Source organism: Heterodontus francisci, chromosome 4, assembly GCF_036365525.1.
Source record: "Heterodontus francisci isolate sHetFra1 chromosome 4, sHetFra1.hap1, whole genome shotgun sequence".
Taxonomy (NCBI): domain Eukaryota; kingdom Metazoa; phylum Chordata; class Chondrichthyes; order Heterodontiformes; family Heterodontidae; genus Heterodontus; species Heterodontus francisci.
In genome coordinates, this window is record NC_090374.1 from 89997102 (window position 1) to 90012659 (window position 15558).

At 42.4% G+C, this 15558-nt stretch overlaps 1 protein-coding gene across 6 annotated transcripts in view; it reads left to right on the forward strand.

The window, feature by feature from the left end:
- The window catches only part of ythdc2 (YTH domain containing 2), a 175707-nt gene that overhangs the window by 42304 nt on the left and 117845 nt on the right, over window positions 1-15558 (forward strand). For all 6 annotated transcript variants that reach the window (XR_010974877.1, XR_010974878.1, XR_010974879.1 and 3 more), the window contains 3 exons: window positions 271-378; window positions 603-757; window positions 15081-15216. Coding sequence is in view for 1 of the 6 variants with exons in the window: in XM_068029854.1 (XP_067885955.1) it covers window positions 271-378; window positions 603-757; window positions 15081-15216 (399 nt within the window). In the remaining 5 variants the exon portion in view is untranslated. The remainder of the gene's footprint in view (window positions 1-270; window positions 379-602; window positions 758-15080; window positions 15217-15558) is intronic.

A 15558-nucleotide genomic window follows, 5' to 3' on the forward strand; every position in this document is an offset into this window, starting at 1 on the left:
CATACTGTGGCTGCAACAGCAGATCAGAGCCTGGGTATTCTGCAAGAGTGACTCACATCCTGACTCCCTGCAGCATTCCCAACATCTTCAAGGCAGAAGTTAGGAATTCAGAGAGGTGACAATTTTGAAACTTTGTAATGGAACTGAAATCTTTTGGTTAAACTCTTGGTCATAGTATACAATTTAAAATATGTATTATGTATACTGTATTAAAAGTATAGCAAGGCAGATTCAAGTACAGATTTTAATCTTTGGTGCCTTTCTTTCAAGTTCAAGGGAGACCATTTGAAGTAAAAGAGCTCTTTTTAGAGGACATCTTGCATACCACTGGGTATACAAACAAAGAAATGTTGAAATATAAGAAAGAGAAACAGCGAGGTAAGTTCAAATATATGTATGTCACCATTGCTACCTGATTCCTCGATTCCAGTGAAAAAAAAAAACTGAGATTGAGCCACCAGGCTTGAGCAACAGTCCAATTTTGGTACAATTTTAACCTGTTAGTGTTGTTGTAATGTGTTCCAGTAATACCTTGTGTTACAATTAATTACTCTAAGTATGTTTAATGTTATTAAATGTTGAGAATTATGTTTTATCTTCAGAGGAAAAACAACAAACAAACTTAAGTGAATGGTATAAAGCCAAGGAGACCAGCAGTGCCAGCAGATCGGAGTATCAAAGACAAAGATTTATCCCAAGCCTGACAGCAGAAAACGATTTGCTCGATGATGGTGGAGACAGTGTATTCAGTCAATTGGTAATTTGGCAAATTTTTAAATGAGCGTCTTTTATGATTTTTCTTCCTGTTTTCTTGCCGTGCTGCCCAAATTCACCATTATATATTATTGGTTTCAAGAGCATTAGGTTCAATCTACACACATTCCCAATTTCTATGGATTCATAGCCATCTAACAATGGATGTGCTGCAGTAGGGGATGACCATCAAATTTCCTTTCTTCCCAAGATGCCATTGTTGAAACCAAACATCTTGCATCATGAAGCTTGAGTGCAAATACCAATAGGGATTTGTGATTTGCTCAAGCCTTCTAGTTGAGCATCCATTGCTGTTGCATTGTAACAGTTGGTATGTCCTTTGGTCAATTCCATTTTGCCTATTTTAATCAGAATGGAAAGGACAAGTAAAACATATACAAAAAGAAGAATGTAAATGGCCATCAATCCCATCCTACCAGACACAGTGCAACCATGTACACCATTGACACATCATGAATCTCCTGGGAGAAGCCAGAGAAAAATCTGCCAATTCAGGAAGTACTCTGGGGAAATTCCTTGTTGACTTCCTGAGTCATCAAACAATGAGGCTGAGGTCGTCCTTAACTGCTGCTAATCCAAGCCAACTAGCAGTTTACCTTCCATAACTGGAAATTGCCCTCTTCTCAGGGAACTTACTTATCAAGTTCTCCATTAAAGAATTGAAAAATAGTGCTGAAGCAAAAGGCAAATGATGCAGTAGCAAAACTACTCATGTCAAAAATAACTTTAGTACTATATAACCCAAAACAATATTTAAAAAAAATGATTAAAATTAGAAATTGCTTGCTTTGACTTTGCTGGGATTGGCCCCCTTCTGTTTTTTTTCTATTGTTTCATTTTTCCCATTCTCTTTTCACCCTATTTATTTTATATTAAATTTTTCTTTTCTGTACCTAAAATTTATATTAACTTTTGTTTTCTTCTATCTCTTACTTTGTGGTTGGCTAAAAAACAGCTCCAAAGGCATACCGATCAAATATCTGTATCCACAATTGCATTGCTTCATCTGAAGTTGAAGGGAATTTGGTTTTCCTAATTTTCAAACATATTGGTATAAGTGTTTTTTTTTCTGGTAACAACAACATTGGTACAGCTGTATCTAGATGAAAACTGAAACTATTAGCGATTATTCCCTAATATTAAGTTGGTCTTCTTTGTGATAGATTCCCTCCAAAAATTGCTGAGCTCAGATTTCCTACAACATTCACAAATAACTATGAAATTGTTATTTGAAGAATAATGCTCAACCTATGTTGGACTGTTGCATAAAAGATGAGATCATTGAAATTATATTTTGTGTTGCAATATGTCTGTGCAAGAAGTCTAGAAAAAGAGGATAAATAGGCCGGTTGCAAGAACTTTAAACTAGTAAGTAGGGCGGGGTGAAGGGCTTAGGTGGAAAAGGTACCATAAATAGGAATTCAAAAAACAAACGAAAGCGAAGAGAATACAATAATAGTGAAATTGTGCTTTATGCACTGTAAATAAAGGCAATACTAAAAGATGTAAAATAATGAAGCCCAGAGAGAAATAAAAAAATGTGTGTAAGACATTAGAGCTGAAGGACAGGTTAGGGTTTGTGGCTCAAGTAAGCATTCTTTATACAAATGCATGAGGCATAAGTTGCAACAAATGAGTTGCAGGCAGAAATTGAACTTGGAGCATATGACATGGTAGCCTTCTCTGAGACATGGCTGCAAGATGGCCAGGACTGGGAGCTAAATATACCAGTTTGGAAGATCCACAGGTAAGCTAGGGAAAACAGTGGAAATGGCGGAATAGCCTTGGTGATTAAGGATGAAATCAGTTCAATAAGACAGGATATAATGAGAGGTAAGCAAGCAGTGGAGACTTAGTGGGTAGAATTATGAAATAGAAAGGGATTGAAGACTGTAGTGGGAGTTGTGTATAGGTTGCTGGTAGCAGCTGTGAAGTAGTAGATGTATAAATGCAAAAATTAGACAAGTTATGTAGCAACGGCAAAATGGCTTTAATGGGGGAATGTTGACTTTCATATAACAAAAACAAAGAACAATACAGCACAGGAACAGGCCATTCGGCCCTCCAAGCCTGCGCCGATCTTGATGCCTGCCTAAACTAACACCTTCTGCACTTCCGGGGCCCATATCCCTCTATTCCCTTCCTATTCATATATTTATCAAGATGTCTCTTAAACGTCGCTATCGTATCTGCTTCCACCACCTCCCCTGGCAGCAAGTTCCAGGCACTCACCACCCGCTGTGTAAAAAAACTTGCCTCGCACATCCCCTCTAAACTTTGCCCCTCGCACCTTAAACCTATGTCCCCTAGTAACTGTCTCTTCCACCCTGGGAAAAAGCTTCTGACTATCCACTCTGTCCATGCCGCTCATAACTTTGTAAACCTCTATCAGGTTGCCCCTCCACCTCCGTCGTTCCAGTGAAAACAATCTGAGTTTTTCCAACCTCTCCTCATAGCTAATGCCCTCCAGACCAGGCAACATATATTGGGATAGGCATGTGTCAGAAAAGTATTGAATTTCTTGTGTGTCTAGGATAGTTTTCTGCAACAATATTCCCTCCAGCCAACAAGGGGGCATGCCATATTAGATTTAGTAATGAGCTAGTTAGAATGTTAACTCAAACGGTGCATATGAACTTTTAATAGCGATGATAATATGACTCTTCAGTTTTCTGTTTGAAAGGGAGAAATGTGAAACAGATACTAAGATTCTAGATTTAGTTAAGCCTGACTTTCATGCAATTTAATTAGGGTTGATTTGGATGGGATGAGGCAGAGACTATCCATGGTAAGCTGGGCAAATCTGTTAATGGGTGAAATGACAAGATCAGTGGGAGGTGTTCAAAAAAGAATTTAAACTGATATAGAAGCAGTTTATAACCCTAAAGGATAAGGACTCTACTTGCCCATGAAAAGCCATGGACAACTAGAAAGGTAAGAGCCAAAGTGAAACTAAAAGAAAAAGCATACAAAAATGCAAAAATTAGAACAGATCCTGGCAAATGGGAAAGATGCAAAGGATGACAAAACGGGTACTAAGAGATATAAAAAGGGAGTATGAAAAGAAACTTGCAAAGAATATCAAAATCAGTACAAAAAAGTTTCATAAGTAGGAAAAAGAAAGTAGTTAGGAGCAGTGTGGGCCCCTTGAAAACTGATAATGTTGATATTGTCAATGAAAATAAGGAATGTTGAATACTTTGTGTCAGTATTTACTGTACAGGAAGGGGTCAGCATGCAGGAAATCCCAAGGAAACTAATATTGAATTAGGGACAGGGACCAAAATTAACATAAGCAAAACAACAGAAATGAAGAAAATAATGGCACTAAAGAGTGACAAATCTCCAGGATCAGATGGTATCCATACCAGAGTTTTAAAGGAAGTAGGTGAGAACATTGCAGATGCCCCAACTGCAATCTTCCAAAGTTTTCTCAATTTGGGAACAGTTCCTTTACATTGGAAAATTGTGCATATCACTCTGCTATTTAAGAAAGGTGACCGAGGGAAACTAGGAAATTATAGACCAGTTAGCCTAACATCTGTTGCCCAGAAACTACTAGTCTATAATTAAGAATGGGGTGATTGAACACCTTGAAAATTTTCATCTGATCAGAGCGTGCCAGTATGGTTTGTAAAGGGTAGGTCATACCTGATTAGTTACTTCCTCAAAAAATTCAGTGAAGTGGACAAGAAAATGTCTGTGGATGTTATTCATCAGAGTGAGGGGTACACGGAGTGGAGACTTTGCCGGAGTGAGACATAGTCAGAGTGTGAAGGTGGGACAAAAACAAGAAATGCTGGATTCACTCAGCAGGTCTGGCAGCATCTGTGGAAAGAGAAGCAGAGTTAACGTTTCGGGTCAGTGACCCTTCTTCGGAACTGACAAATATTAGAAAAGTCACAGATTATAAACAAGTGAGGTGGGGGTTGGGCAAGAGATAACAAAGGAGAAGGTGCAGATTGGACCAGGCCACATAGCTGACCAAAAGGTCACGGAGCAAAGGCAAACAATGTGTTAATGGTGTGTTGAAAGACAAAGCATTAGTACAGATTAGGTGTGAATATACTGAATATTGAACATCAGCAAGTGCAAACCTGAAGAAAAACAACCTGAAAAAAACAGTGGGTAAGCAAACTGAACAAACTAAGATGAAATGAAATAAATGCAAAAAAAGATTGTAAAAAATGTAAAAAGGAATGCAAAAAAAAAGGAAGAAAAAATAACTAAAAATGACTAAAAATGAAAGTAAAGTGGGGGGCTGTCATGCTCTGAAATTATTGAACTCAATGTTCAGTCCGGCAGGCTGTAGTGTGCCTAATCGGTAGATGAGATGCTGTTCCTCGAGCTTGCGTTGATGTTCACTGGAACACTGCAGCAATCCCAGGACAGAGATGTGAGCATGAGAGCAGGGGGGAGTGTTGAAATGGCAAGCAACCGGAAGCTCAGGGTCCTGCTTACGGACTGAGCGGAGATGTGAAGGTGGGAATTTGGTTCATGTAAATTCTGGTAAGTTTTTCTCAAGTTTAATTGAGATTAAGAGGCAGGCTTTGACATAGAACTTTCAGACGCCAATTAGTTAAATTGCCTTGTTAAACAGTCAGCTGCCTGACAGTGGCAGTTACTTGTCTATCATCTGAATGTAGTTGGCTCAGTAGGTGTTAATTACTGTAGCAAGAAGCTTAGCTAGCTAGCAAGTGACTCATCAGAGGCTCTATAAAAGCAGTCAGGATTTCAAACCGCATGGAGCAAGGGATGCACGGAGTGTAGACTTTACGGAGTGAGATGTAGTCAGTGTGAAGGTGGGAATCCAGTGCAGAGGGGGAAAAGAAGAATTGATGTGATGTTACGAGCGTAGAAGGTAAGTGGTTGAACGTTTTCTCTTTTTCTCTTATCTAAACTAAGGAATTTTAATTGGGGTTAGTGTAACATTAATTGGAATAGTCACCATAAGTTACTACTGAGTCTCTACTGAGACTCGGATGATTTATTCATAAGGTTTTATTAGTTGTAGTAAAGCTTAGTAGTGGGGTTTATTAATTATAAATTAAGAAATTAACACATAATAGTGGCAGGGCAGGTATGTGTTGCAGCTGCCGTATGTGGGAACTGGTGGGATGCCAGTGTGATCCACGGCAAACACGTCTACAGTAAGTGCAGCTCAAGGAGCTTCAGCTCAGAGTCATGAGCTGGAGGCCGAGCTACAGACACTGCGATGCATCAGGGAGAGGGAAAGTTACCTGGACGCTTTGTTCCAGGATGCAATCACACCCCTTTATATAGGGTCATCTGATTTGGTCAGGGACAGGAGGGTGTGACTGGGAGTCAGGCGGTAAGGAGATTGAGAAGGTGGGAGTGGAGGAGCCTCAGCCCTTGCAATTGAATAACAAGTTTGAGGTTCTTGCAGCTTGTATGGGCAAGAGTGAGGGCTGTAGTGTGGATGAGCAGACTGACCATGGTGCCATGGTACGGGAAGCAGTTCAAGTGTGGGCAGTTGAAAGGAATGTAGTGGTAGTAGGGGACGGTATAGTCAGGGGGGATAGACACTGTTCTCTGCAGCCGAGAGCGAGAATGCAGAAGGCTGTGTTGCCTGCCCGTGCCAGGCTTCGGGACATGGCTGGAGAGGAACTTGCAGTTGGAGGGTGAGGATCCAGTTGTCGTGGTCCATGTAGTTTCCAACGACATAAATAGGACTAGGAAATAGGTTCTGCATAGGGAGTATGAGCAGCTGGACACTAAATTACAAAGTGGAACCTCAGAAGTAATAATCTCTGCATTATTACCTGAGCCATGTGCAAATTGGCATAGAGTAAATAAGATTAGAGAGATGAATGCATGGCTCAAAGACTGGTGTGGGAGAAGTGGGTTCGGGTTTGTGGGTTACTGGCACCAGTACTGGGGAAAGTGTGGGCTGTACTGTTGGGACAGACTTCACCTGAACCTTGCTGGGACTGGTGTTCTAGCGAGTCGTATAACTAGAGCAGTAGAGAGGTCTTTAAACTAAACGGGGGGGGGGGGGGGGAGGGGGGGTCAGAGATCATGTAGGGGAAGATTGAGTAAATTAAAGTGAAATGACAAGGCAATAGATCAAGGTAGCAATAAAGGTAATGATAATCAGAGTATGGCAGGAAAGGACAGTGATTTGAAAATGTGAGTGTGCCAGCAGATATGGCCAGAGTTTACAAAAACTAAAGAAAAAAACTGAATTAAGGACTTTGTAACTGAATGTCCACAGCATTTGCAATAAAACAGATGAATTGTCAGCTCAAATAGAAATTCATATGTATGACCTGATGGCCATTACAGAGACATGTCTACAAGGAAACCAAAGCTGGGACCTCACTGTTCATGGATGTGTGACATTGAGGAAGGACAGGAAGCTGCAAAAAGATGGTGGGGTAGCTCTGTTAATCAAAGCGGGCATTAGCACTGTAGTGAGACATGACCTTTGTTCAAAAGAATCAGTTTGGGTGGAACTAAGAAACAGCAAGGGGCAGAAAACATTGGTGAGAGTTGTTGATAGGCCACCAAACAGCAGTGGTAATGTAAATCACAGTATAAATCAGGAAACTAGAGGTGCGTGTAACAAGGTTAATACAGCAATCATGGGTGTTTTCAATCTACATATAGACTGGGTAAACCTAGTTAGTACTAATGTTGTAGAGGACAAATTCTTGGAATATATGCGAGATGGTTTGCTTGAGCAGTACGTTGAGGAACTAACTAGGGAACGGGCTATTTTAGGTCTAGTATTGTACAATGAAAAGGGCTAATTCATAATCTTGTTGTAAAGGAGCTTTTAGGAAAGAGTGACCATAATATGATAGAATTTTACATTAGTTTTGAAAGTGATGAAGTTCAATCAGAAACTAGGGTCTTGAATCTAAGCAAAAGGAACTATGAAGGTATGAGGGGGAAAATTGGCTATGGTGGATTGGGAAACTACGTTAAAAGGTATGACAGACAGGCAATGGCTAACATTTAAAGAACTGATACATAGTTTGCCACAATAATATATTGCTGTAATGCACAAAAACTCTGCAAGCAAAGCGTTCCATCTGTGGCTGATGAAAGAAATCAAGGATTGTGTTAGATCAAGGGAAGAGGCTTATAAAGTTGCCCAAAAAAAAAGTAAGCATGAAGATTGGGGGCATTTTAGAATTCTGCAAAGGAGGGAAAATAGAATGAGAGTAAATAAGCGAAAAACATAAAAATGGACTGTAAGAGCTTCTATAGGAATGTAAAAAGGAAAAGATTAGCAAAACCAAATGTGGGTCCATTACAAGCGAAGTCAGGAGAATTTATAGTGAGGAATAAGGAAATGGCAGAGAAACGGAACAAAAATTTGGGTCTGTCTTCATGGAGGACAATACTAAAAATCTCCCAGAAATAATGGATAATCAAGGGACTATTGTAAACAAAGAACTGCAAGACATTAATATGAGTAAAAAAAAAAGTACTAGAGAAATTAATGGGACTTGTAAAATAGATAAATCCCCTGGACCTGATGATCTGCATCCCAGAGCATTGAAAGAGGTGGCTGCAGAGAGAGTAGATGTGTTAGTCATCTTTCAGAATTCTACAGCCTCTGGAATGGTTCTTGCAGATTGGAAGGTAGCAGTTGTAACCCTACTATTTAAGAAAGGAGGGAGAGAGAAAACGGAGAACTACAGACCTGTTAATCTAACATCAGTTGTAGGGAAAATCGTAGAATCTGTAATAAAGGATGTAATAACAGGACACTTAAAAATAAATAATGGTAGGATTAGTAAGAGTCAACATGGAATTATGAAAGGGAATCATGTTTAACAAACCTGTTGGAGGTTTTTGAGGATGTAACTTGCAGAATAGATAAGGGGGTACCGGTGCATGTGGTATATTTAGATTTTTAGAAAGCTTTTGATAAGATCCCACACAAGGGGTTAGCAAACAAAATTAGAGCACCTGGGATTGGGGGGGGGGGGTGCGGAATATACTGGCATGGATTAAGAACTGGTTAACGAACAGAAAACAGAGTAGGAATAAATGGGTCACTTTCAGGTTGGCAGGCTGTGGCTAGTGGGGTACCACAAGGATCAGTGCTTGGGCCCCAGCTATTCACAATCTATATCAATGATTTGGATGTCAGGATTAAATGTAATATTTCCAAGTTTGCAGATGACACAAAACTAGGTGGAAGTGTGAGTTGTGAGGAGGATGCAAAGATGCTTCAAGGGGATTTGGAGAGGCCAAGCGAGTGGGCAAAAAATTGTCAAATGGAATACAATGTGGAGAAATGTGAGGTTATCCACTTTGGTAGGAAAAACAGAAATACAGTGTATTAAATGGTGAAAAACTGTGAAGTGTTGAACTTCAAAGGGACTTGGGTGTTCTTGTTCATGAGTCACTGAAAGCTAACATGCAGGTACAGCAAGCAATTAAGATGGCAAATGGTATGTTGGGGATGATTTGAGTATAGGAGAAAAGATGTCTTACTGCACCGGTGGATGTGGTATATTTAGATTTTTAGAAAGCTTTTGATAAGATCCCACACAAGGGGTTAGCAAACAAAATTAGAGCACCTGGGATTGGGGAGGAATATACTGCATTTCAGTTATGAAGACAGACTGGATAGGCTGGGGTTGTTTTCCTTGGAGTGGAGAAGGCTGAGGGGGGACCTGATTAAGGTATACAAAATTATGAGGGGCATTGATAGGATACATGGGAAGAAACTTTTTCCCTTAGCGGAGAGGTCAATAACTAGGGGGCATAGATTTAAGGTAAGGGGCAGGAAGTTTAGAGGGAAGTTGAAGAATTTTTTCACCCAGAAGGTGTTTGGAATCTGGAGGGGTGGTAGAGGCAGGAACGCTCATTACATTCAAGAAGTATTTAGATGAGCAGTAGAAACGCCATAACATACAAGGCTACGGGCCAAGTGCGGGGAAATGGGATTATTTTGGGGTAGGCGGTGGCCTAGTGGTATTATCACTGGACTAGTAACCCAGAGACACAGGGTATTTCTCTGGGGACATGGGTTCGAATCCCACCACAGCAGAAGGTGGAATTTGAATTTAATTAATAAATATGGAATTTACAAAGCTAGTCTAATGATGGCCATGAAACCATTGTCGATTGTTGTAAAAACCCATCTGGTTCACTAATGTCCTTTAGGGAAGGAAATCTGCTGTCCTTATCTGGTCTGGCCGACATGTGACTCCAGACCCACAGCAATGTGGTTAACTCTTACATGCCCTCTGAAATGGCCCAGCAAGCCACTCAGTTGTATCTAACCGCTACAAAGTCTATAAAAAGGAATGAAACCGGACGGACCACCCAGCATCGACCTAGGCACCGGAAACGACAATGCCAAACCCGGCTCTGTCGACCCTGCAAAGTCCTCCTTACTAACATCTGGGGGCTTGTGCCAAAATTGGGAGAGCTGTCCCACAGACTAGTCGAGCAACAGCCTGACATAGTCATACTCACGGAATCATACCTTACAGACAATGTCCCAGACAATGCCATCACCATCCCCGGGTATGTCCTGTCCCAACAGAGGTGGTGGCACAGTGGTATACAGTACGGAGGGAGTTGCCCTGGGAGTCCTCAACATCGACTCCGGACCCCATGAAGTCTCATGGCATCAGGTCAAACATGGGCAAGGTAACCTCCTACTGATTACCACCTACTGCCCTCCCTCAGCTGATGAGTCAGTACTCCTCCATGCTGAACACCACTTGGAGGAAGCACTGAGGGTGGCAAGGACACAAAATGTACTCTGGGTGGGGGACTTCAATGTCCATCACCAAGAGTGGCTCGGTAGCACTACTACTGACCGAGCTGGCCGGGTCCTAAAGGACATAGCTGCTAGACTGGGTCTGTGGCAGGTGCTGGGGGAACCAACACGAGGGAAAAACATACTTGACCTCGTCCCCACCAATCTGCCTGCCACAGATGCTTCTGTCCATGACTGTATTGGTAGGAGTGACCACCACACAGTACTTGTGGAGACGAAGTCCCGCCTTCACATTGAGGATATCGTCCATCGTGTTGTGTGGCACTATCACCGTGCCAAATGGGATAGATTTCGAACAGATCTAGCAATCCAAAACTGGGCATCCATGAGGCACTGTGGGTCATCAGCAGCAGAATTGTACTCATCCACAATCTGTAACCTCATGGCCCAGCATATCCCCCACTCTACCATTATCATCAAGCCAGGAGACCAACCCTGGTTCAATGAAGAGTGCAGGAGGGAATGCCAGGAGCAGCACCAGGCATACCTCAAAATGAGGTGTCAACCTGGTGAAGCTCCAACCCAGGACTACTTGCATGCCAAACTGCGTAAGCAGCATGCGTTAGACAGAGCTAAGCGATCCCATAACCAACGGATCAGATCTGAGCTCTGCAGTCCTGCCACATCTAGCCGTGAATGGTGGTGGACAATTGAACAACTAACTGGACGAGGTGGCTCCACAGCGGCACAGTGGCGTGGTGGTTAGCACCGCAGCCTCACAGCTCCAGGGACCCGGATCGATTCCGGGTACTGCCTGTGTGGAGTTTGCAAGTTCTCCCTGTGTCTGCGTGGGTTTTCTCCGGGTGCTCCGGTTTCCTCCCACAAGCCAAAAGACTAGCAGATTGATAGGTAAATTGGCCATTATAAATTGTCACTAGTATAGGTAGGTGGTAGGGAAATATAGGGACAGGTGGGGATGTTTGGTAGGAATATGGGATTAGTGTAGGATTGGTATAAATGGGTGGTTGATCGGCACAGACTCGGTGGGCCGAAGGGGCTGTTTCAGTGCTGTATCTCTAATCTAAAAATCTAATCTAATCTAAAATATCCCCATCCTCAATGATGGGTGAGATCAGCACATCAGTGCGAAAGATAAGGCTGAAGCATTTGCGACAATCTTCAGCCAGAAGTGCCGAGTTGATGATCCATCTCGGCCTCCTCCTGAAGTCCCCAGCATCATAGATGCCAGACTTCAGCCAATTGGATTCACTCCGCGTGATATCAAGAAACGACTGAAGGCACTGGATACTGCAAAAGCTATGGGCCCTGACAATATTCCGGCAATAGTACTGAAGACCAGAACTTGCTCCAGAACTTGCCGCGCCCCAGCCAAGCTGTTCCAGTACAGCTACAACACTGGTATCTACCCTGCGATGTGGAAAATTGCCCACGTATGTCTTGTACACAAAAAAACAGGACAAGTCCAACCCGGCCAGTTACCGCCCCATCAGCCTTCTCTCATCATCAGTAAAGTGATGGAAGGTGTCATCAACAGTGCCATCAAGCGGCACTTGCTTAGCAATAACCTGCTCAGTTTGGGTTCCGCCAGGGCCACTCGGCTCCTGACCTCATCACAACCTTGGTTCAAACATGGACAAACGAGCTGAACTCAAGAGGTGAGGTGAGAGTGACATCAAGGCAGCATTTGACCGAGTATGGCATCAAGGAGCCCTAGCAAAACTGAGGTCAATGGGAATTAGGGGGAAAACCCTCTGCTGGCTGGAGTCATACCCAGCGCAAAGGAAGGTGGTTGTGGTTGTTGGAGGTCAATCATCTGAGCTCCAGGACATCACTGCAGGAGTTCCTCAGGGTAGTGTCCTCGGCCCAACCATCTTCAGCTGCTTCATCAATGACCTTCCTTCAATCATAATGTCAGAAGTGGGGATGTTCGCTGATGATTTCAGAATGTTCAGCACCATTCGTGATTTCTCAGATACTGAAGCAGTCCGTGTAGAAATGCAGCAAGACCTGGACAATATCCAGGCTTGGGCTGATAAGTGGCAAGTAACATTCGCGCCACACAAGTGCCAGGCAAAAACCATCTCCAACAAGAGAGAATCTAACCATCTCCCCTTGTCATTCAACAGCATTACCATCGCTGAATCCCCCACTATCAACATCCTAGGGGCTACCATTGACCAGAAACTGAACTGGAGTAGCCATATAAATACCGTGGCTACAAGAGCAGGTCAGAGTTTAGGAATCCTGAGGTGAGTAACTCACCTCCTGACTCCCCAAAGCCTGTCCACCATCTACAAGGCACAAGTCAGGAGTGTGATGGAATACTCTCCACTTGCCTGGATGGGTGCAGCTCCAACAACACTCAAGAAGCTCGACAACATCCAGGACAAAGCAGCCTGGTTGATTGGCACCCCATCTACAAACATTCACTCCCTCCACCACCGACACACAGTAGCAGCAGTGTGTACCATCTACAAGATGCACTGCAGCAATGCACCAAGGCTCCTTAGACAGCACCTTCCAAACCCGCGACCTGTACCAACTAGAAGGACAAGGGCAGCAAATACATGGGAACACCACCACCTGCAAGTTCCCCTCCAAGTCACACACCATCCTGACTTGGAACTATATCGCCGTTCCTTCACTGTCGCTGGGTCAAAATCCTGGAACTCCCTTCCTAACAGCACTGTGGGTCTACCTACCCCAAATGGACTGCAGCGGTTCAAGAAAGCAGCTCACCACCACCTTCTCGATGGCAATTAAGGATGGGCAATAAATGCTGGCATAGCCAGTGACGCCCACATCCCATGAATGAAAAAAAAAAGTTAAGACGGGTGCTGGATGGTTGGTGCAGGCGAGTTGGGCCGAAGGGCCTGTTTCTGTGCTGTAAAACTCTATGACTATATATAGAGCCTTCGTGAGACCACACCTGGAGTATTGTGTGCAGTTTTGGTCTCCTTATCTAAGGAAGGATATACTTGCCATAGAGGGAGTGCAATGAAGATTTGCCAAACTAATTCTTGGGATGGAGGGATTGTCCTCTGAGGAAAGATTAAATAGTCTGGCCCTTTTATTCTCTGGACTTTAGAAGAATTAGAGGTGATCGCATTCAAACAGCGAAAATTCTTACAAGGCTCGACAGGGTAAATGCAGGAAAGATGTTTCCCCTGGATAGGGAGTCTAGAACCAGGGGACACAGTTTCAGAATAAGTGGCAGGCCATTTAGGACTGAGATTAGAAGGAATTTCTTCACTGGGGGTGGTGAATCTTTGGAATTCCTTGTTGCAGACGGCTGTGGAGGCTCAGCTGTTGAGTACGTTCAAGACTGAGATTGATAAATTTTTACACGTTTTTAAAACAGCAAGGGATAAGGGCTAGCAACTCTAATTGGCAGGATCTGACTAGTGATGTCCTGCAAGGATCTGTGTTGGAGCTTCAACTGTTTACCCTTTTCATTAACAATTTAGATGATGGTCTAAGAAGCCACATATCCAAATGTGCCGATGACATAAAGATAGGTGGCTTTGTAAGCAGGGTAAATGGAATAAAGTTACAAAGGTATTAAGTGAATGGAGAAACAGTGGCAAATGGATTTAAATCTAGGCAAATGTGAGGTCATCCACTTTGGACCTAAAAAGGATATAACAGGGTACTTTTTAAATAGTGAAATGCTAAAAACAGTGGAGGCCCAAGTACATCGATCATTAAAATGTCATGAACAGGTACAGAAAATAATCAAAACGTCTAATGGAATGCTGGCCTTTATATTTCGAGGACTAGGATACAAGGATGCAGATGAAGTGCTTCAGCTATACAAAGCCCTGGTTGGACCACACCTGGAGTATTGTGCTCAATACTTAGGAAGGGTACGTTGACGTAGGAGGGAGTGCAGTGCAGATTTACCATTATACTACCTAGACTCCAAGCGTTATAAGGAAAGATTACACAAACTTGGGTTGTAATCCCTGGAATTTAGAAGTTTTCAGGATATAAAGGGAAACAGATAGGGTAGATGGAGAGAAATTATTTCTGTTAGTTGGGGAATCTAGGACTAGGAGGCATAGCCTAAAAATTAGAGCCAGACCTTTCCAGAGTGAAAATAGGAAGCTTTCTACATAATGAGGGTGCAAGTTTGGAACTTGGATCAATTGTTAAACTGAGATTGATACATTTTTGTTAACCAAGGGTATTAAGAGATATGGGACAAAGGCGGCTATATGGAGTTAGTTCACAGATCAGTCATGATCTCAATAAATGACGGAACAGGCTCAAAGAGTTAAATGGCCTACTTCTGTCCCTGTGTTCCTAAACTTTGATAAATTTGTAGCACTGTTTGGATTTATTAACCTTTTCTGACTCATGGAAATTAAATAAGTTGTCTTCATTAAATTAATATTTGTAATAATTTATATTACATAGCTATGACAAACTGCTGACGCTGTTTATACTTGCTAACAAAGTGGCTTTCTGAAAGGATATGGATTGCCTATTATTTAAGTTATTGCCCTAGGTGTACATTTGTGCTTATAATAGCCATGTCTCAATTTTTTTCCCTTTTTCTCTACTTCAGAATGAAAAAGATTTTAATTCTCTTGAGCCTTGGCTTATAAAGGAAATGGATGCCTGCCTGTCAGATATTTGGCTACACAAAGATGTTGATGCTTTTGCCCAACTCTTCCATCTTATTTTAAGTGAAAACGTCAGTGGTGAGTTTTCTTTTTCAGGGTTAGTTTCTGAATACATGCCAGCAGCAAGCCACCATATTTATCAGACCATAAGATGCACTGGATCATAAGACGCGCCAAGATTTTACAAGGCAATATTTGGGCATAACCTTCAGACCATAAGATGCACGGCAATTTCAGGCAACTTTTTTTCCAGAAAAAAAGTGCATCTTATGGTTCAGCAAATACAGTACCTTGCCAGTCTCCATTGCACGTTAGAAAATTGTGGGCAGTGTGCTCACAAACCTCCAATCCACACAGGTGGTGGTGTGGAACCAAGCCGTGGCCATTGTGTCTTAACCTTTTTACCTTATACCATATAGA